Source organism: Adiantum capillus-veneris, chromosome 16 (assembly GCF_014529385.1).
Source record: "Adiantum capillus-veneris isolate H3 chromosome 16, ASM1452938v2, whole genome shotgun sequence".
Lineage (NCBI taxonomy): Eukaryota > Viridiplantae > Streptophyta > Polypodiopsida > Polypodiales > Pteridaceae > Adiantum > Adiantum capillus-veneris.
This window is the reverse complement of record NC_140946.1, coordinates 77727133-77747404: the sequence shown is the minus strand read 5'-3', so window position 1 is coordinate 77747404 and position 20272 is coordinate 77727133. Positions and strand designations below refer to the sequence as shown.

Below are 20272 nucleotides of genomic sequence, written 5' to 3'. Positions count from 1 at the left end.
GTACATTAGTGGAATCAAACTCCTTCACAGGTGTTCTCGTCACATCCCTATAACTATGGTCCTTTAGATTTATACTTGTTGTGGTTTCCATATGTCTCAGGTAGATGTTGGTCATAACCCAATCCTGGACCATTTTCAATTGTTGCATGAATGGTCTTCCTAGAATGATATCATAGTTGTTCTTCTTGCCAAACTCAACAATAGCAAAGGTTTTCTCATATTCAATGCCACAAGAAATAACAACTGCTTTTTCTAGCAGTCCTATGGGCCTTTTCGTGTGTCCTTCTGCAAGATGCAGTTTCATCCTAGTAGCCCTCACAACTGGTTTTTCTCATTTCTTCTAGACCTCTTTTGTTGTGACGGAAATGCTAGCTCCACTGTCAAGGATTTCCATGGTTGTTACACCTTGGAATTCCACAAGAAGAGTGGTGTTCCCATCTTCTCCCTCATAATACTCTCCGACCTTATTTAGCGACACTGGCCTAGTGTTTAGCTAAGGCATTTCTAGCTCTTTGATCCCTTCCTCGATTTGAGTCATTGGTTTTTTCACACCAAATTTCTCTAGGCATTTTTCCATAGTAGCCCACATGTTTGGTCGTATTCTGAGCAACTCGGCTAATGTTATCATGTAACAAAATGTCTATCAATACTTATGAATGAATGACCTTGTTGGAAGACAGTCTCTATGATGGGACTGGGATAACATCTAACTTGGCCTCGTGCTCTCCCGTATAGGATGGTAGTGTTCTTAGCAAAAGGGGTTGACTGTCCATAGACTGTACAGATCCTTTGTCTCCCCAATATGATTCCACTTCTAGATTCATTTGAGGTCCACTCTCAATTTCCTCTATTGATGGAAGAGACACTCCTCTTCCATCACTCGTTTGCTTTACTCGTCTGCTTATCGCACTTTCTTCCTTGGCCTCTCTGACTTGTTTTCACAATTTGTCGATACCACCTATTTTTTTACAGCTGTCAGGTATAGCTATGTGAAATCCCTTGGAAGAGTTATATGTGGTATTCAACACTATCGTTGGCTCTTTTGCGGGTTCCTTGAGTTTTTGTCTGTGCTTGTGACTAAAATCTTTCTCTTTTTGTTCGTGGTTTGGTGGGATTACTAGTGTAGGTGGGACAAGGATCACACCCTCACGTTTTTGAAATAGTGGTTCTAGTAAAGCTTGGGCAGTTTGAATCATTTTCTGGCACATTTCAAGCCTGTTCTTTTCTAGTTCTGCATATGGGTATATCATCCACCTCTGTTCTTGGGTTTGGTTGCTTTTGAGTCGTGTTTTGTAGGATTTAGGAGGGAGTCTAATGGCTCATTAACCTTCTTGACCAACACTGATCCTCCTTAGCTAGCACTTTGTGGCTCACTTTCCGTTGCTGGTTCTTTTGGACGTTGAGACGTCTGTGCAAAAGAAGGTTTAACACTTTCCTCATGTTGTCTTATCTTCTCTTTAGATTGGGTAAGCTCCTCAACTAGGGATTTCTGCTCTCATTCCCTACGTGCTTTCATCCTAGCCTTTCTAGCTTTCTGGCTGTTCCGTTTGCTCTTGGTTTTTAGACTAGGTGTGTCCGTTTTTAACTCACCCGTCTCTAGACTCACCTCAGTTTTTGTTTTGTCTATCTCTTGCTTCTTCTTATCTTCTTGTTGAGCTTGTGCTCTCATAACTACTTGAATTGGTATGACATTTTTTTTTTTTAAAGCTATTGGGCAACTGAACAATTCTTGAGATACTTGTTGTGATCTTTCTGACTTTGTTTTTTTTTTTCAACATTAGCGAATGACACCATAGTCAAGACAGGAGGCATTTACTTGTGTGATATCTGTTTGAGGACATTGTTGACCAAGTGGTTGCCACGGCTTTTGTGACGATTTGGTTGAGGAGCTTCTTCTTGCATTTCCTCTAGCTAGGCTGTAAACAGGCTCTGACCTAGCTAAGCCTCTATTCACAATGAACTGTAATGTCCTTTTGTCCATCTGATACCTTCTTTCTTCAGGTCAAAACACAGGAGAGGTGGAGGTTGTACGTCATCACTTCATGTGTTTCTCTCATTTTCTGTCGCTTCGAAGGGCAATACCCACTTTGGTTGTTATCATACATTGTAGTTGGTACTAATGCTTGTTTAGATGCTTCCATCATCGGCATGTATCACATGTCTACAGGAATTCTAGCACCTGACAGTAGAGGTTGTTGTCCTAAGACAACAACTAGGCTGTGGTCTTGAAACTCCTACTGGACCTGGTGCATTCTGCGTAACATATGTAGGTGGAGTAGGTGCTACTAGAATAGTTTGTACATACCTCTCCCTAGCATATTCCATGCTATAGTAACACTCTTTCCTTGTATGGTTTGTCCATTTTCTCTCAATTTTGCACCACTTAAGCTCCCTCGGATCAGCATTTATAAGAGGAGTCAACCTCTTGACCATTTCTTCGTCAAACTTTTCTTGATCGATAGGTGTCACTGGTTTTGCAATGGACTCACTCATCTATGAATCACTGTGTTGAGAGGATGTGTCGTCCTCTTGACTCTTATAATCCTGTTCTTTGTATTTCTCATATCTATCCACCAGAAAAAGAGCTTCTTTGATCAATTTTCTTAACGTAAGGCTTCTTATCATATGTATATCCTCACATGTCTCATTCCCTGGATAAAGATCAGCATTAGCCGTGCTTGCGTAGGAATTCCGCTCTTGGATAGAACTTGACATATCTCTTGAGTCATAATGCCACTTTACGTACTGAGACCGTGTTGTGAGCTATGCCTTTCTATGTGAATTCTTCGACGAATTCCTCAAACAGCTCATCTAGAGTCTCAAAATTGTGACTTCCATTGAGTCAAACCATGTAGTACTCGCATCATCTTCCATAGTTAATCCAAATCCCGCAAACTATGTCGCAAAATCTAAAACTTCCTCTACTCTAATTACTTTTTTGAAAGCCACTACATGATTTCTTGGATCTTTATCTCCGACTTATTTCCTGTTTACCCATTTTTGGATCTAGGATGGTCTAACTCTCTGATTGTCTACAAGTCTAACCATAGACTCTCCCAATCGCTCTCTCGCTTTAGGTCTTCCACTATGGCTAGGTTCTTTTTCAAAGGGATTGGTTGTTCTCTTGGAGATTGGTCCTTGAGAAGGCATGTCTGCCATCTCTGTGATCATTTCATCTCTCATTGTTGCCCTTGAAGGGAATGCAGGTGGCTCCCTTTTTGAAATTCTTTTAGGAATTCTCATGTTTGGTGGAAGTATCTGTGGTCCTTCATTAACCAAATATCCACCTATTCCTAATATAGTCCGTGGGTTTGTGCCTTCTATAGCTATGTATTCTTGTCAATACTTATCAACAACTATAGATTCCATTGATAGTTGACCCCGTACGTATAGACATATAAGAGCTTGTAATTTGTCAGCTCTTCTGTGTATGGCTCTAAGCACCTATATAGGTTGACCTCACTCTCGTCAACGTATCTATAAAATCCTTTACTCTCATGTTCTATCATCCAAACTCTTTCAACAAGCTTGGTCTTTATCAATTGCAGGTTTGGAAGAACCATTATGGGTGGATGCTCCTCTATCGCTGGGATTCCAAAGCTTGTGTAAGCTGAGTTTGACTCTAAAGAAAACATGATTTTTGGGCTTAACAGCTCTAACTTGATGTAAGAGGGCTTATTCCAAAGTGTTCAAGTGCTTTGGTTAGGGAAAAGTCAAAACTATGCCCAAAGTTGCGACCGTTTTCTCATAATTCTCTCAAATTGTCGGTTTTAGACGTCCCTAGATTCTGAATGAATTTGAGGTCTTATACGATGTTTTTTTGGACGTTGAACAACAATGAATGACTCATAGGGTCTTTGATTGTTGTTCATGGTTGACACTGAATCTTGCAGAGCTACTCTGGAGCTTCATTTTGACTTTAAAAAAAATATGAATCCGATATCAATAGTAAAGCTTTGGCAACGGCATGTGGGGGATGAATTGGTGATTTGCCTAAATTTTTACCTTTTGCTTTGTGGGCTAACCAAACTACTCATAACTTTGCTACAAGATTTATGTCATTTGAGCTTATTATGGGAAAAAACTAACTATGCCTTTAGAGGAGGCAACTATTCCTTGGACCATGTTGCCATGGGAATCAGGTATGTCAATTGAGGATTTGGTTTCTTTATGTATTTTTCAACTTGAAAGATGCCAAGAAGACATTGATCAGGAAAGAGATAAGCTCAAGGAGGAACAATTGAAGAATACAATAGCATTTGATAAGAAGCACAAGTTGAGGCCACATACTATCAAAGATGGAAATTGGGTACTTTGTCTATGACAACATCTTGGAATACCAATATTTGGCCATGCGTAAAATCTTAGAGTGCCCATTGTAGGGAAGAGGATCAAATTATTCAAGAAACATGAAGGACGTGTGGCTTTTGGTGATCAAGATTCCGAAGAATGGTAGGAAGATGATGAGATATATTCGCTAGAAGATGCTTTTGGCAATACTTTTTCTTACAAAGATTAACAAGTTGAAGACAATTGGCACATGCCGAAGGATATGAAAGTCTAGAGGGGGTGGATGTTGTAATTCTCCATGTCTTTTGGGAGAAAAAAAAAATCAATAGTATGGTTTGGTTAACTTTTATTTTAAAACTATTATTTTTTGTGTGATGGATGCACGTAATATCTATTTGACATTAGGAGGAAACAATTTCACTTTTTTTTGGCATCAAACAAGGCTATTAATTGTATTGCAAAGTATTCTGGCACACTTAAGTATCACAACATACTTCTTTCTTGGAGTATATTGCTTGAGAGGCTAAACTCGACAATACATTGGTCTACACTTGCACTTGATGGTTATACTCAGCTTTGTTCAGGTCAAAATGTATGCCAAATGGGTGGCCTTTCCAATGCGTGACATTAAGGCAGTGGGAAATTCCACTATAATGCTATCTATTTCAAAAGCGAGCTAAGGAAGTTAAAAAAATAGGTGCAATGCATAAATAAAAGGAGGAGGGGACATCCAAAATGAGTCGCCAAAAGCAAACAGAGAGGATAGAAGGCAAAGTAAATTGGTGTTGTTGTCAAAAGCAAACAAAGGCAAGAAAAGGTGTGATCAAAATGCAACAAGTAGTGCTATTGAAGAAGGAGAAGCCAATAGAGATAAAAGAGGATGTGGGAGCTGACGAGCAACGTTACAAGAGAGCCAACGAGTGGAAGGATATTGAAGATCACTAAAACGGCTTGGAAGAAGACAAAAAAATCAAAGGACATGTGGAGGCACATGAGATGCACGGAGAGTAGTGGATAATCTGGCAGAGTAGTGCATCAACAGTATTAAGTCTGTTTGCTCGAGCGGCATCTGAACTGAACTACAGGCAACGTTTTTTTAAAGGAAAAAAACTTAAAATTTCAAAAGTTAATTAAGGAAGTTCAAAGGGCGCTAGGTGGCATCTATTGTAGGGCCGTTGAAAAGCAACAAGAAATGTAGGGAGAGCTAACAAGAGTGCCTAGCAAAGACTACCGAGCAACATAGGCTTTTGGAGGGAGAGAGACCTATCTGAAACCAACGTTTATAAACTTGTTTTCTTTTCCACTTAGAGGGTTTTTTTCATCATTTAACGCGGTTCATGCATCAAACTTCGATAAAGTAGAGAAAATTAGAGGGGAGAAATTAGTTGCTGGAGCAAGGCAAACGGGGAGTTTAGGCCTCTTATGTGCTCTTTGTGAGAAGCGGTATTATTTCAAATTTTCTTTCAATTAATTTTGTTATACTCTTTTTGAACTACTTACGAATGATGTTAATTGTCATTTGTACCGATTACCTTTGTGTTGTATCTTCCACATCTTTCAATTGATTTTATGTTCTTGCAACACTATCGGGATAAATAGGTGCGGTTAGTGAGCTGGGACCAACTTGAGTTGCTTGCTAACTACTCTTTTTTCATGCAAGGGGGACACTTTTTTTCCCCCATAATTTGTGTCCTCTTTGTGCAAAAACAGAGTACTTGGACAAGCTAACTACTCTATTTTTGCATGTGTCCTCCTTGCGCAAAAACAAGGTAGCTAGACAAGCTTCTGCTGAGCACTCCATTTTCACACAAGGGGGGCATAAATTGTTTTTGAAACTTCTAACTCATTGAATCTTATACTTGGATATAGTGCTATACTATATTTTCACTTATTTTGTAGGTGTGAGCTCTAGTTATGGCAATGACAAAACAAACAGCAAGGAAGGTCCATATAGAAAATGTCAAACGAGAAGATGTCAAAGGAACACCAAAAGATATCAAATCAAGAGATTCCTCAAATAAAGGTGAGAGCTCAAGGGAGATAAAGGTGCTGCATTCTCAAATCAACCAATCAAAAAGGGAGTTGATATGAAGTACCCATCTACAAAGAAAATGAGATTTTCTTAGAAGGTGCGATGCTTGAGGAGATAAGGAGAGCACAAAAGGACCTTGCAATTGCAAGTCCTAAGCTACCTTTTTGAAGGATTTGTAGGCAAGTAGCATAGTAGTTTAGGAATGATATGAGGTGGAAAAGAGGTGCCTTGGCATGGTATGCAAGAGGCCGTTGAAGACTTTTTATTTGAGATCTTCCCGGATGCATACATATGTGCAATTCACTCTCGCAGGGTCACCAATATGAAGATATGATTACCTTGAGAAGATTAAGATATATATTCAACAAAATTCTTGCACCAGTACCTCAATAGGATGAGCCTCAACATACCTTCATCAAGAAAGTCAAAAGATCATAAAGTGGTGATTGGGGAGATCATAGGAGGAGGAGGATGTTGTGGAAATAGGGGAGGAGATGAAATCTGACAAGGAGGAGCTAGAAACAAAGGAGCTTAGGGAGATTGAAGCTCAACTCCCTTGGGTTGGTTAGATATTAGATTTTATGACATTACCTCTCTCTTGAAATCATAGTCATCCTCGACTATGAGGTAGAAGAGATAAAAACTTAGTCATTAGTGATCCCTTTTTACCCTACGACATCTTTCCAAGATGGAATACTAATCCATTTGGTGCTTGGGAGACATAGCTGTCTTTGCAAGCATTAGTAGAGTGACAAATTCTACTTGGTGTTTGAGAGACGTCGTTATCACAAACATGATTCTAAGCATGCATAGTATTAAATTTGTGCACAATAAAAAGAGGACTAGTGTTATAAAACAAAAACATTGGTCATTTAAAAGAAATTTGTACATATCCTTACTCTAATGTAGCATTGTAAGCATTGACAAGGTTCATACTATCCTTAAGCTGTATTCCTTGCATCCATCTAGCATCTTCAAAAGGATAATTTTTGAGCTTGATAAGATACCGTCGGATAATCTTACCATGTCATAGTACCTTGTCTTCATGCCAAAGAATAGCTTCGGGTTGTAGCACCTCTTCTTGGTCTTCAATTTCAGGAGGGTCTCCAATAATTGGTTCACTTGGTGTCTCTCCTTTGTAGGGCTTAATTAGTAACAATTGTCAACCTAGGAAAGCTTTCAAAGGCGGGTAAATTATTCCTTTTTTCTCCCTCAATTTAGTCTTGATGCTCATCGTGCATGGGTCAATGCAAGAAGATAATATTTTCCACAACACCAATCGTTTTTGGGACTTGTGAAATATTATTTGGGCATGCCTTTTTGACAGCAACATAATCCCCACATTGATTACCACACACACACGCAATGAGATTTCACTTTCATAGACCAACTTTTTTCTTTCTTTGTTGATACATCTCTTACCATTTTCCCTCTCATATCACATACACAGGAAAAATAAGCACTTCACGAAGATGACAAAGCATATATGGTATGCGTTACTGAAGTTGAGCACAAGCAATCTTCTTCCTTACACACACACGAAGATTTCATTTTATAGTTGCTGACTACTTTGCTGATGATTATGCCCCTTATCTTCCACCCTCACGAGGAGAATTAGAGCACAAAATTGAGATTTTCCTAGTATCACAATCCCCACACATAGAGCACCGTATGGACATTGTCCTTTACACCGGTGGTGCAGCCAAATCTGGTCGGCCCAAGGAGAGCTCAAAAGCCGCTACATGGAGGTTCCAAAGCAGATAGCAAAGTGCTTGAGCAGGTGATTAATGCAGTGTTCAATAGATCTAGTTGTGATATGTATGCAAAATGCAATTCTTGGCAGGCCAAAGAGGACTTTCAGGCTCAGCTGATTGGGTCTTTTAGAAGTGCTAAAGTTGGGTGAGTGGATATCCTCGCTCACGATGATATCATGATATTTATGCAGAGATTGATCGTGTTCAGCAAGCTCAAGTGTTTTATATACTTAAAGGCCAATGTCTAGCAAGTTTATAATTGAAAGCCTTGACAACTCGTGTTTGTCGACGATCGGGACGAAGGAGTTTTTTAAGCAAATGTAAGTCGACAGTCAGCGGCGTGGGAAAGCGGCCCAAGTCAAAGGGCTTGATCAAAAAAGTAATTTGAAAGGTGGGAGGCTGAAGGTGGCAGGCTGCTTGCAGGCAAGGGGAGCCATCTGGGTGGTTGCATGGATCCACCTGAGTAGCCAGTGCTACAGAAGGACGGGACTGGGAGCATCAGGACGGCAAGAGGGAGTTGAGGATTGCATTAAGGGCCAGTGGGCTGCCGTGGCATTACACAGCAGAGCCGCGAGGCCATGAAGTGGAGGGGTCACCAACGGAGCACTGTAGAGGAGGGTGGCAGCCTGAGAAGGTGGGCTGTTTGAAGGCAGAGAGAAGAAGGCGAGTTACTGCCATGTCAGGCAGGCGCGGGATGTCAGGGTCTTTGAGGAGGTGCAAGAGTTCGCCACGGGCCTTGCCGACTACATCGCAGAAGCTTTCTGATGCGGCTGTGCAGGAGAGAGGCGCCATCTGTGGGGTGTCGAGGCTGTAGAGAAGGGGCACACAGGGGTCGCAGGCTGCTACAGTAGAAAGGAGGGCATGCTACAGAGTGGGGCTAAGAGAGGGATGGCCAATTTCCAATTAGAAGGGCGAGCTGACAAGGAGACCCCCCTGAGGAGGATGTAACCTGGAGAAAAAGGAGGGACCGCCAATGGGTAGTGGATGAGAAGGGCCGCCAAATGGTTGGCAGTAAGCAGAACAAAGAGAGCCTGCCAGAATCAACCATGGACTTGCCAGGATGTTACACCAAGGACTTTTGTGCAAAATGCCATCATTGTATACTCTCGAAACTAGTTGAAGTGTCGTTATCATAGTCTCTTTATTCCCTCTGTCTAACCAAATGTTATCATCTCCTTCTCACTCTCATGTCTATATGTATAGGTCGTGTATGGGTGAGCTTTGAGTGCGAGTGTGTGAGTGTTTCCTATGCCGATAGTGGTGTGTGCCAATCGTAAAGCTTGAAGCAAAGTGGATGCATCCCAATTAGGACTTGATAGAGTTTTGTTTATTGTTTGTTATGAAATTGCCTATGTTGGTATATAGTGCTCGAGATGAAAGCTATCATGATGAGATTTGTTACTAGGATTGGTGTAATCGGGGTTGGTCGGGACCTGGCTTGGATAATAGTCATTTGTAGATCGGGAGTCTAGGTGTGTGTTTACTAGGGGATAGGGGTGCTGTGACATCACTGGGCTATAGAGAGGCATTCACCAAGTGTACTGGTGGTTTTCCGAGTTCCCCCTTTCCATCTTGTGGTGCCCCCACGGAGGACCCAATGATTGCTTCCTAACAAGGTGTTCTTGAGTGTAGATGAAGTAGGAGTTTGGTCTAGTGTTTAAAGGAGATGAAGATGCTGACGAGTGGATTGCCGATTTTGAGTTATTTATTCTCGCAGTATTGCAGATGCCAAGTGATGAAGCAAAGCTCTGGACTCTACCTTTGGTGTTGCGAGGTAAAGCAAAAGTTTGGTTTGATGGCTTCGCAGATGTGCACAAGCAGAATTGGATCGGCTTTCGAGAGAACTTTCTACAAAGGTATCGAAAGGTGGTGTCGGCTTCGGAAGCAGATGCAAAGCTCAAAGGCTTGCAGCAGGAAGTAAGTGTAAATTTTGATGTTTTTGTTGATAGATTTGAAGGTTATTGGGGGAATTTTGCGGCTGCTACCCAAGCAACAAATGCGGGATATTTAAAGCGGGAAAAGTTTCTATCCTACTTGCATCCCTATGTTCGGGAGAGAGTGGATTATGAGGATCCAAGGACCTTTGATGAAGCTGTCCAAGTTGCCAGAGCAAAGAGTCAAAATATGAAGAAGAAGATGGAGGCAGGATTGCTACAGTCGGCAATCACGGTAGCCAGTGGACCTAAGCCCAAACAAATCAAAGAGCATCAAGAGGTAAAAGCTCCTTTTGTTCATATGCATAAAATCAAAGCACGTGAAGCTGATGCCAGGCTAGAAAAGGTAGAAGAAGTGCCAACCAGGTCTCAAAAGGTGCACAGAGGCATATTCAGAGTGCCACCTAATTTGCTTGCTCAAGAGGACAAGGTGATAGAAGATCTTAAAGAAGAGGTGTCAGTTCTAGAGCTAGAAACGAGGCTGACAGCAAAGGTGCAAGAACCGGCAAGATCAGAAGAGGAGTCCAACAGTTCACATAGCGCTAGGAGCAGTTTGGACACACATAGCATGTGGGAGACAGAATCCCGGTCTTCTAGGTATGAAACTTATGATGTTTTTCATGTAGATGAAGTGGATACAAATGTATATGAGTTGTCTGCCAGTCCGCTAAAGGTCGAGGAGAAGCATAGTGAAAGTGTGGAGATGCCTTGTGTGAAGCGGCCAGTTGAGTAGCCCTATCTTGTGTCTCGTGATGGTGAGTCCCTATTCGAGGAAGAGGTATGGTTTGATTGTGCATCCGACCTAATTGAAGAGCAAGTTTTTGAGGATGACTTGCAGGAGCTAGGAACAGAAGCTGTGGTAGATCAAGTTGATTAATCTATGCAGGGGGTGGGGCAACCTTGCCTTGATGGGCATGTCGAGGTGTAATTTGAAGTTTTGGAGTTGGTTTGTGGCCGTGGAGAGCGAGCTCCGACAGATGACTCTATAAAAACTAATACAGGTGCAACCTATGAGAGCAAGGCTGCATACAAAGAGGAAGGTGCCGCCAACCTTGCAGGTGATGAGGTGTTTGATGAACAGGTTGAATCTCTAGCAAGTCATACTCTTGAGTATGAAAAGGTGGCCTTGGAACCATTTACAGAAGATTTGGATGCATGTATGCAAAGGGAACATGTTTGCTTGTCTATGCAGCAGGTGGAGGCAAATTGCAGGGTTTTGCTATTTTATGTGATGCTATGGATACATGTGTGATTGGAGGTTTCTTTACATGTGTCTTTGTGTGAGTGGCAAGGCTTTTTTGAAGTGGACTATACCATGGAGGGTTCTATAGCAGATGGCATGATAGCTGCTTATGATTCAGGGTTCTCAAGTGATGGAAAGTATGCTTATAGCGGACACGAAGACTTATGGGCACAGGGTGACAAAACTCCATGCTATGAAGGGATGTTAGGGTGGCCTATCTATTGGCCTAAAGTGCAAAGGAAGGCTGAAGATGCATGCTTTATAGGTGGATGGCCACGGCCAATGTTTTGTTTTTGATCCAGGTGGACTCTATGCCATGCTTGGGGAAGCCTTGAGCTTTCCATTTGATCCTGGCGGATGATGCAGCAGACACTCTTCTCTCTATATCTATCCTATCTATATAGTCACTGTTCCTTATGCAGTCTATGTAGCTTTTGTTATGTCATCTCTCTATACAAACTTATTTTACCTAAATAATGCTATGGTTGAGCATGAATCATTAGAAAAATTTTGAACTCATTTTTGGGCCTTTTAAGAGTGCCACATCATCAAAGTTGTACAAAAGAAAGCAACCCGGTAGACCCCTCTAAATATTGCTTAGAACCCCATGATATGATCTATCATTGGAAAGTTCTTGAAAAATGGATTCTAAAGAGCCAAGGTCCGAAAATCTTGGATGACTTCTATGAAAGTTATGTCAATTTTTTTCAATCAGCCAGGTTTTGTTACCGTTACTGTAATCTAAAATCACCTTTTTCTAAATCTACATGAAGGCAATGTCCGATACATGCATGCTATATATCAATAGATAGCATTTGAAGAGTAGATTCTAAATATCCAACCTCCGACAAGTTTGGATCTTATTTGCAAGAAATTTATCGATCTCTACTTTTTGAAAGCTATGCCACATCAACAATTCTTACAAGGTCCATTTTTGAGTCCAAACTTTTCCTAATGGCTCAACAATGGGGTGGGCAATGATGGTGCAACCACATCTGGTCGGCCCAAGGAGAGCTCAAAGCCGTTACATGGAGGTTCCCAAGCAAATAGCAAAGTGCTTGAGTAGGTGATTAATGCAGTGTTCAATAGATCCAATTGTGATATGTATGACAAATGCACTTTTTGGCAGGCCAAAGAGGACTTTCAGGCTCAAGTGATTGGGTCTTTTAGAATTGCTAAAGTTGGGTGAGTGGATATCCTCGCTCACTATGCTATCATGATATGTATGTAGAGATTGATCGTGTTCGGCAAGCTCAAGTGTTTTATATACTTAAAAGCCAATGTCTAGCAAGTTTATAATCACAAGCCTTGACTGCTCGTGTTTGTCGACGATCGGGATGAAGGAGTTTTTTTTAAGCAAATGTAAGTCGACAGTCAGCCGCATAGGAAGGCAGCCCAAGTAGAAGGGCTTGGTAAAAAAAGTAATTTGAAAGGTGGCGGGCTGCTTGAAGGCAAGGGGCGCCATCTGGGTGGCTGCATGGATCCACGTGAGTAGCCAGTGCTACAAAAGGATGGGACTGGGAGCATCAGGATGGCAAGAGGGGGTTGAGGATTGCATTGAGGGCCGGTGGGCTGCCGTGGCATCACAGAGCAGAGCCGCGAGGCCATGAAGTGGAGGGGTCACCAAGGGAGCACGGAGGGTGGCGGCCTGAGAAGGTGGGCTGTTTGAAGGCAGAGAGAAGAAGGCGAGTTACTGCCATGTCAGGCAGGCGCGGAGACGTCAGGGTCTTTGAGGGGGTGCAAGAGTTGGCCACGGGCCTTGCCGACTACATCGCAGAAGCTTTCTGATGCGGCTGTGCAGGAGGGCATGCTACAGAGTGGGGCTAGGAGAGGGATGGCCAATTTCCAATTAGAAGGGCGAGCTGACAAGGAGACCCCCCTGAGGAGGATGTAACCTGGAGAAAAAGGAGGGACCGCCAATGGGTAGTGGATGAGAAGGGCCGCCAAATGGTTGGCAGTAAGCAGAACAAAGAGAGCCTGCCAGAATCAACCATGGACTTGCCAGGATGTTACACCAAGGACTTTTGTGCAAAATGCCATCATTGTATACTCTCGAAACTAGTTGAAGTGTCGTTATCATAGTCTCTTTATTCCCTCTGTCTAACCAAATGTTATCATCTCCTTCTCACTCTCATGTCTATATGTATAGGTCGTGTATGGGTGAGCTTTGAGTGCGAGTGTGTGAGTGTTTCCTATGCCGATAGTGGTGTGTGCCAATCGTAAAGCTTGAAGCAAAGTGGATGCATCCCAATTAGGACTTGATAGAGTTTTGTTTATTGTTTGTTATGAAATTGCCTATGTTGGTATATAGTGCTCGAGATGAAAGCTATCATGATGAGATTTGTTACTAGGATTGGTGTAATCGGGGTTGGTCGGGACCGGGCTTGGATAATAGTCATTTGCAGATCGGGAGTCTAGGTGTGTGTTTACTAGGGGATAGGGGTGCTGTGAGATCATTGGGCTATAGAGAGGCATTCACCAAGTGTGCTGGTGGTTTTGCGAGTTCCCCCTTTCTTTCTTGTGGTGCCCCCACGGAGGACCCACTGATTGCTTCCTAACAAGATGTTTTTGAGTGTAGATGAAGTAGGAGTTTGGTCCAGTGTTCAAAGGAGATGAAGATGCTGACGAGTGGATTGCCGATTTTGAGTTATTTATTCTCGTAGTATTGCAGATGCTAGGTGATGAAGGAAAGCTCTGGACTCTACCTTTGGTGTTGCGAGGTAAAGCAAAAGTTTGGTTTGATGGCTTAGAAGATGTGCACAAGCAGAATTGGATCGGCTTTCGAGAGCACTTTCTACAAAGGTATCAAAAGGTGGTGTCGGCTTCGGAAGTAGATGCAAAGCTCAAAGGCTTGCAGCAGGAAGTAAGTGCAAATTTTGATGTTTTTGTTGATAGATTTGAAGCTTATTGGAGGAATTTTGCGGCGGATACCCAAGCAACAAATGCGGGATATTTTAAGCGGGAAACGTTTCTATCCTGCTTGCATCCCTATGTCCGTGAGAGAGTGGATTATGAGGATCCAAGGACCTTTGATGAATCTGTCCAAGTTGCCAGAGCAAAGAGTCGAAAGATGAAGAAGAATATGGAGGTAGGATTGCTACAGTCGGCAATCACGGTAGCCAGTGGACCTAAGCCCAAACAAATCAAAGAGCATCAAGAGGTAAAAGCTCCTTTTGTTGATATGCATGTAATCAAAGCACGTGAAGCTGATGCCAGGCTAGAAAAGGTAGAAGAAGTGCCAAACCAGGTCTCAAAAGGTGGAGATGACATATTCAGAGTGCCACCCAATTTGCTTGCTCAAGAGGACAAGGTGATAGAAGATCTTAAAGAAGAGGTGTCAGTTCTAGAGCCAGCAACAAGGCTGACAGCAAAGGTGCAAGAACCAACAAGATCAAAGAGGAGTCCAACAGTTCACATAGCTCTAGCAGCAGTTTGGACACACATAGCATGTGGGAGATAGAATCCCGGTCTTCTAGGTTTGAAACTTATGATGTTTTTCATGTAGATGAAGTGGATACAAATGTATATGAGTTGTCTTGCAGGCCTATTTCACATTGAGAGGCCTTTTGGCCATTAGCCTTAAGCCTTGGCCATTGCTAGTGTCCTTTCCCACAAGCAATTCGGTGAACCAAGGCGGTCAAGCAAGCCACAACAGCACAAGCAAGGCGAAGCAAACACTCGGCTTTCCATCGAGTCTCACGAAGTCCGACTACGCTCAGTAATTACAGGAAATTTCAGAACTTGCGTATTTTTCCGATTGCGACGAATTCAAGAGGCGTTCAAGCAACATAATAGCCGAAGCTTCCAACAATTAAGCTTCTTTTCAAAGGAGAAGCTTCAACCATCTACACGGCACATGTTTGGTCTTCTTTTGAACCACGTGCGATAGTGCGGAGTTCGATTTGTATGCCGCCGGTGCAAATTATTGTTTATTCGACGATTAAGTGCTACGGCGCGCAAAGGGGAGTTCTCTATACTTTGCAAGTGCTATCAAAATCAAGTTTTTTTTTTTGAGTACTTCTTTCACTGCACTGTGTAGCCATGGATTCAGATATCAACATGACATTCGATTTTGAACAAAGCACTCCCAATCCTGCCAATGAAGGCTCGCGGCCGGATCCTCTCAAGGAGAGTACCCGTGACGCTACGGCAGGAGAAGATACTTATGAATTGCTCGATATTCAAGAATTTTGTGCACTTGAGACACGCATGACAGTCATGGATGGAAATTTTAAGACTTTAAATGAAAATGTTACTAAAATTTCCACATTAGTCATTCAATTGATGCAACAGCAGACTAAGAGTACTGCTGACACCCACATGCATGAGCACGTTGGAACACAAGGGCAAGGCCTAATTAATGAAACACTGCATAATCTCACTGCCAAAGAGGTAGATGATTTGTTGAAGAATTTTAAACCACTAGTTTTCAAGGGCGAAGACCGGGACCGCAATAAGGATGCAGTGAACATCTTCCTGAGTAAATGGGATGGAATTCACGCCTTACGGCGTACTCCAGATGCAGTAAGAGCTCTGCAAAGGAGCTTAACTCTGGAAGGCAAGGCCTACAAATGGTGGATGTCTCTCAAGGAGAAGAACATCATACCACAGAGTTGGGCAGCCTTTGAATCCATGTTTAGCAAGGAATTTTTGCCTACAAAACGAGGCCGATCGGAATTGGACCGCTTGGGACACGTGTTCCATGCGCAAATATCCATCACTCCTTGAATACATCTCTCACTATAGGGACGTCATCCTCAAGTTGGAAGGCTTGGATACCTTTCAACAAGTACGAGGGTTCATACGAGGTCTGACTCCATAACTTAAGAAGTATGTCAAATCCCAGGACCCTAAAACACTTGAGGAAGCCATAGTGAAAGCACATATTCATGATGACCCTGATGATAAGAAAACACATAACAATAACGTGCTTGCTAGTACACATAGTAACACACACTCTCAGTACGGGCACAATAAAAGAAAATTTATAGTTACTAATTCATATGCATCTGAGAAACCCAAGGGGTCCAGGGGTCCTCTCTCTCCTGAGGATTTTGATAAGGCCAAGAAAGAGAAGCTATGTTTTCAATGCTCAGGAAGAGGCCATGGCAAAAAGGATTGTCCCAAGGAGAAATCTGCTATTTAGAGGAAGGAGAAAGCAGTGCACATGGTGCAGCTACTGCCTCTCGAGTCTTCCTCCAAGTTCTCTACAATGGAAGTAACACACACTGAGGTGGTGCATGAATGTTGTCTCACAGCTTCCATGTGGCAACGAACCTTTGGACCACATGAGTTAGTTATGTATGCACGGATATCTGCAAGGGCACAAGGTGCGCATCTTGGTAGATGACAGTGCTACACACAATTTCATCAATTATGGATTGGTGAAAAAGCTCATACTGCCTCAAACTCCGACACTACAAGAGGCTATTCATATTAGCGATCTCACACAGCGACGCTCAAAAAACAAATTTCCTGCCGTCGCTATGAGCGTCGCAAATTTACAAGTAAATTTGCGACGCTCATAGCGACGCCGACTGGGCTAAAAAAAATAACAGAGGGCGCCCAAAAACTCAGATCTCAGATCTGAGTTTTTCGACGCCCTCAAGCAAGGAGCAGGTAACGCTCTCCCTCTCTCTCGCTCTCTCTCTCTCTTTCTTGTCCACACACACACACACACACACACACACACGAGGAGAGGAAGGAGAGCCAGGTATGCTCCTTCCCTCTCCTCACTCTCATGTTCCCTTCCCCTCTTTCTCTCTCCCTCTCTCTCTCTCTCTCTCTCTCTCTCTCTCTCTCTCTCTCTCACACACACACACACACACACACATAGTGTTTTTGAGAGAGAGAGAGAGAGAGAGAGAGAGAGAGAGAGAGAGAGAGAGAGTACAAACATAAACAAAAACGCACACACACATACATAAACAAAGAATGCACACACACATTGAGAGAGGAAAAGAGAGAGAGAGCATGCATAAACAAAAAACGCACACATTGAGAGAGGAAAAGAGAGAGAGAACATGCATAAACAAAAAACGCACACATTGAGAGAGGAAAAGAGAGAGAGAAAACATGCATAAACAAAAAAACGCACACACATTGAGAGAGAAAGAGAGAGAAACTAATTTAACGTCGTAGGAAACTAATTAAAATTAAAAGACCTAAAGATCTAGCCGACGAGGAGTTAAACTCAAGACCTATTATTCAAGAGGGAAATGGCATAACCAATCTATCATACTTGGCATGGGTGATAGAAAGGTTATACCATTTATCTCTTTTTATTGGCACACACATCCACACACACGCACACACACAAGAAGAAGACAGTTATAACGTCGTAGGAAACTATCATAAAAGACATTAAAGATTAGGTTAGATGTAGATTTACGTTAAATTAGATTTAGGTTTATTTAAGTTAAATTAGATTAGATTTAGGTTTATTTTTAGTTAGATTTACGTTTATTTACGCTAGATTTAGATTTATGTTATATTAGATTAGATTTAGGTCTCCATAGACTGTGATGCCTGCATGAAGCGGGTGAAGAAAGCCCTCAATGGAATATAGGGTATTGCTGCCTTCACTCATGGTGGGCTCCGTCGATCCAAAAGTACTGGTGAAATGTCTTTAGAAGATAGGGAAGAAGGTGGATCTTCAGGGCGGCAAGAGTCACTACATCCCCGACAATGACCATCTAGACAACCTCTAGTCATTCAACAGCAACTTCAAAGTTAGTAACAAGAGCAAGAACGGTCCAAAGGGCCAATTGCTGTCGTCAGATGTGGATGGAGATGAGGCAGCGTCACCGCCGGAAGTTAACTCTCACATCTTTAGTGATGAGAATGCCAACTCTTGCCGAGTTATGTGAAAAATTATGTGTTAAATCAGTTTTAAGGTTCTTATAATCCCTGCTAGTTTAGTTCTTTGTTTTTAATATAACTTTATTTACGTTAGATTTAGATTTATGTTATATTAGATTAGAATTAAGTTTATTTAGGTTTACCCACACACACACACACACACACACACAAGAAGAAGAGAGTTTTAACGTCGTAGGAAACTATCCCAAAAGACGTTAAAGATTAGGTTGGATGTAGACATACGTTAAATTAGATTTAGGTTTATTTTTAGTTAGATTTACGTTTATTTAGATTTACGCTTATTTGCGTTAGATCGAGTCCACGCAAGAATTACTTACGGTTTAGGGTTTAGAGTTAGACGAACAGTGAAAAGATCTACTGTGAAAAGATGTTAAGATGCTGTGAAGTGCTACAGCTAGAGAAGAGGCAAAGGGGTTTTATCCACTACATGCAGTATCATGTAGACGTGGGTGTGTAGATTTCTTGTACCCACAAATATAGGTATTGACCAATAAATACGAGATTATAACCCGGTGGTTCTGATCTCCGTGCACCTCTAGACCGAGGTGTGCGGGGATTGGACATGACTAGAGAATGTGAGGTAGAGAGAGAGAGAGAGAGAGAGAGAGAGAGATAAGACGAAGAATGCCAATAGAATATTAAATTTATTGTCCAGGTTATAAGATTTTTATCCTCATTATGAGTAGTGACGAGGATGTGGGACCGTCCAACCAAAATACCTATCTCTCAACGAGGGTCTTATGTCCTTGTAATCAATGCAAGCATGCTGTGTGACGGACAAGACGTGTTTCTTTGCAGCACGTTCGCGAATTTGGCGAGTTCGATCCATCTATTATAGATCGAGTTGTTGCCAATTATAACTCGTCGGACTCTGACGTTGGCCAACAAGCAGCAATCTTGCAACCCAATAGACGTGTTCGCAGGCGCTTTGGTCAAGCAGCATATGTGAGGCCACAAGATGTAGCCTTTGACAGCTCGGGGGATAATCATGGAGTGGACATTCCCAACGAGGCAATGTTTGAGCCCGAGATTGATGAAATGATCGAGACGATCATGGATTCAGAAAGGCTTATCTATGATGATATGAAAAGTGAAGCCGATACGCCATTGTATAATGGAGCACGTATTTCTAGATTGAAAGCACTCCTGGTTCTTCTCAATAAGCGGGCAAAGTTTGGATGGAGTGACACTAGCGTCACAGCGCTTTTCAGGTGATCTATTACAATTAGTTTACTTTAATAAACTTCTAAATGTATAATGATCTGATAGATTTTTACACGACTGTATCGTATTTTTATGTTGTGTAGATTGCTTAAAGAGCACATACTACCAGTTGACAATGTGATGCCAGATTCCCGAGATGAAGCAAGAAAGATTTTGCAAAACTTGGGGATGGATTACAATTCTATCCACGCTTGTCCTAATGACTGCATTCTTTTCAGAGGGGAATACATAGACATGGAGAAGTGTCCGAAATGTGATTCCGAAAGATATCGAGTAGATCTCCATGGGACAAAAATTCCACAAAAGGTTTTGCGACATTTTCCTCTGCTTCCTCGCATCAAGCATTTCTTCGAATGTAAGTCCATGGCCGCCCTAGCATCATGGCATGAGGAGAATAAATCTTCGGATGGTGTGCTACGAATTTCTGCAGATTGCGCAGCCTGGAAACATATAGATGGAACATGGTCGGATTTTGCCAGGGAAGCTCGAAATTTGCGCTTAGGCCTGGCTATGGATGACGTAAATCCATTTGGTCAAAGATCAACATCTTACACTGTATGGCCCGTTGTCATTGTCAACTACAACATTCCCCCGTGGTTGACTACGAAGAAGGGGCACCTATGGCTAAGCTTGATTGTGCCAGGGCGATATAAAGTGAAGAATATGGATGTGTATCTTCGTCCACTATTGGAAGAGCTACAACAATTGTGGATTGGCATAGAGGTGGTGGATATGAGCCGACACACAGGACGACAGAATGCTTTGATCAGAGGCATTCTAATGTGGACCATGCATGACTATCCCGGGCTAACAGAATGCTCAGGTGATCTATTGACACTCCTCACTCAGACACTGTAAATCTTGTTTTTTCCCATAGTTGATCTATTATCATGTGTATACATGCAGGGCTTCA

The 20272-nt window shown here is 42.3% G+C and overlaps 1 protein-coding gene and 1 pseudogene across 2 annotated transcripts; both read left to right on the top strand.

Annotated features, from left to right (window-relative positions):
- Positions 1 to 8605: 8605 nt before the first annotated feature.
- Positions 8606 to 13617, top strand: LOC147439313 (uncharacterized; annotated as a pseudogene). The gene is made up of 3 exons (XR_015184464.1): positions 8606 to 9174; positions 9794 to 9932; positions 10026 to 13617. The product of XR_015184464.1 is annotated as an uncharacterized LOC147439313 (transcript).
- A 131-nt stretch (positions 13618 to 13748) lies between these two features.
- Positions 13749 to 15066, top strand: LOC147439312 (uncharacterized). Its single transcript, XM_086484293.1, has one exon. It carries the CDS (start codon positions 13925 to 13927, stop codon positions 14711 to 14713), a length of 789 nt encoding a protein of 262 aa, XP_086340419.1. The 5' UTR covers positions 13749 to 13924; the 3' UTR covers positions 14714 to 15066.
- The last annotated feature ends 5206 nt before the right edge of the window (positions 15067 to 20272 follow it).

Excerpts from the sequence above, each read along its gene's own strand:
- LOC147439312 (XM_086484293.1), top strand. The coding sequence starts at position 13,925 with ATGCTAGGTGATGAAGGAAAGCTCTGGACTCTACCTTTGGTGTTGCGA.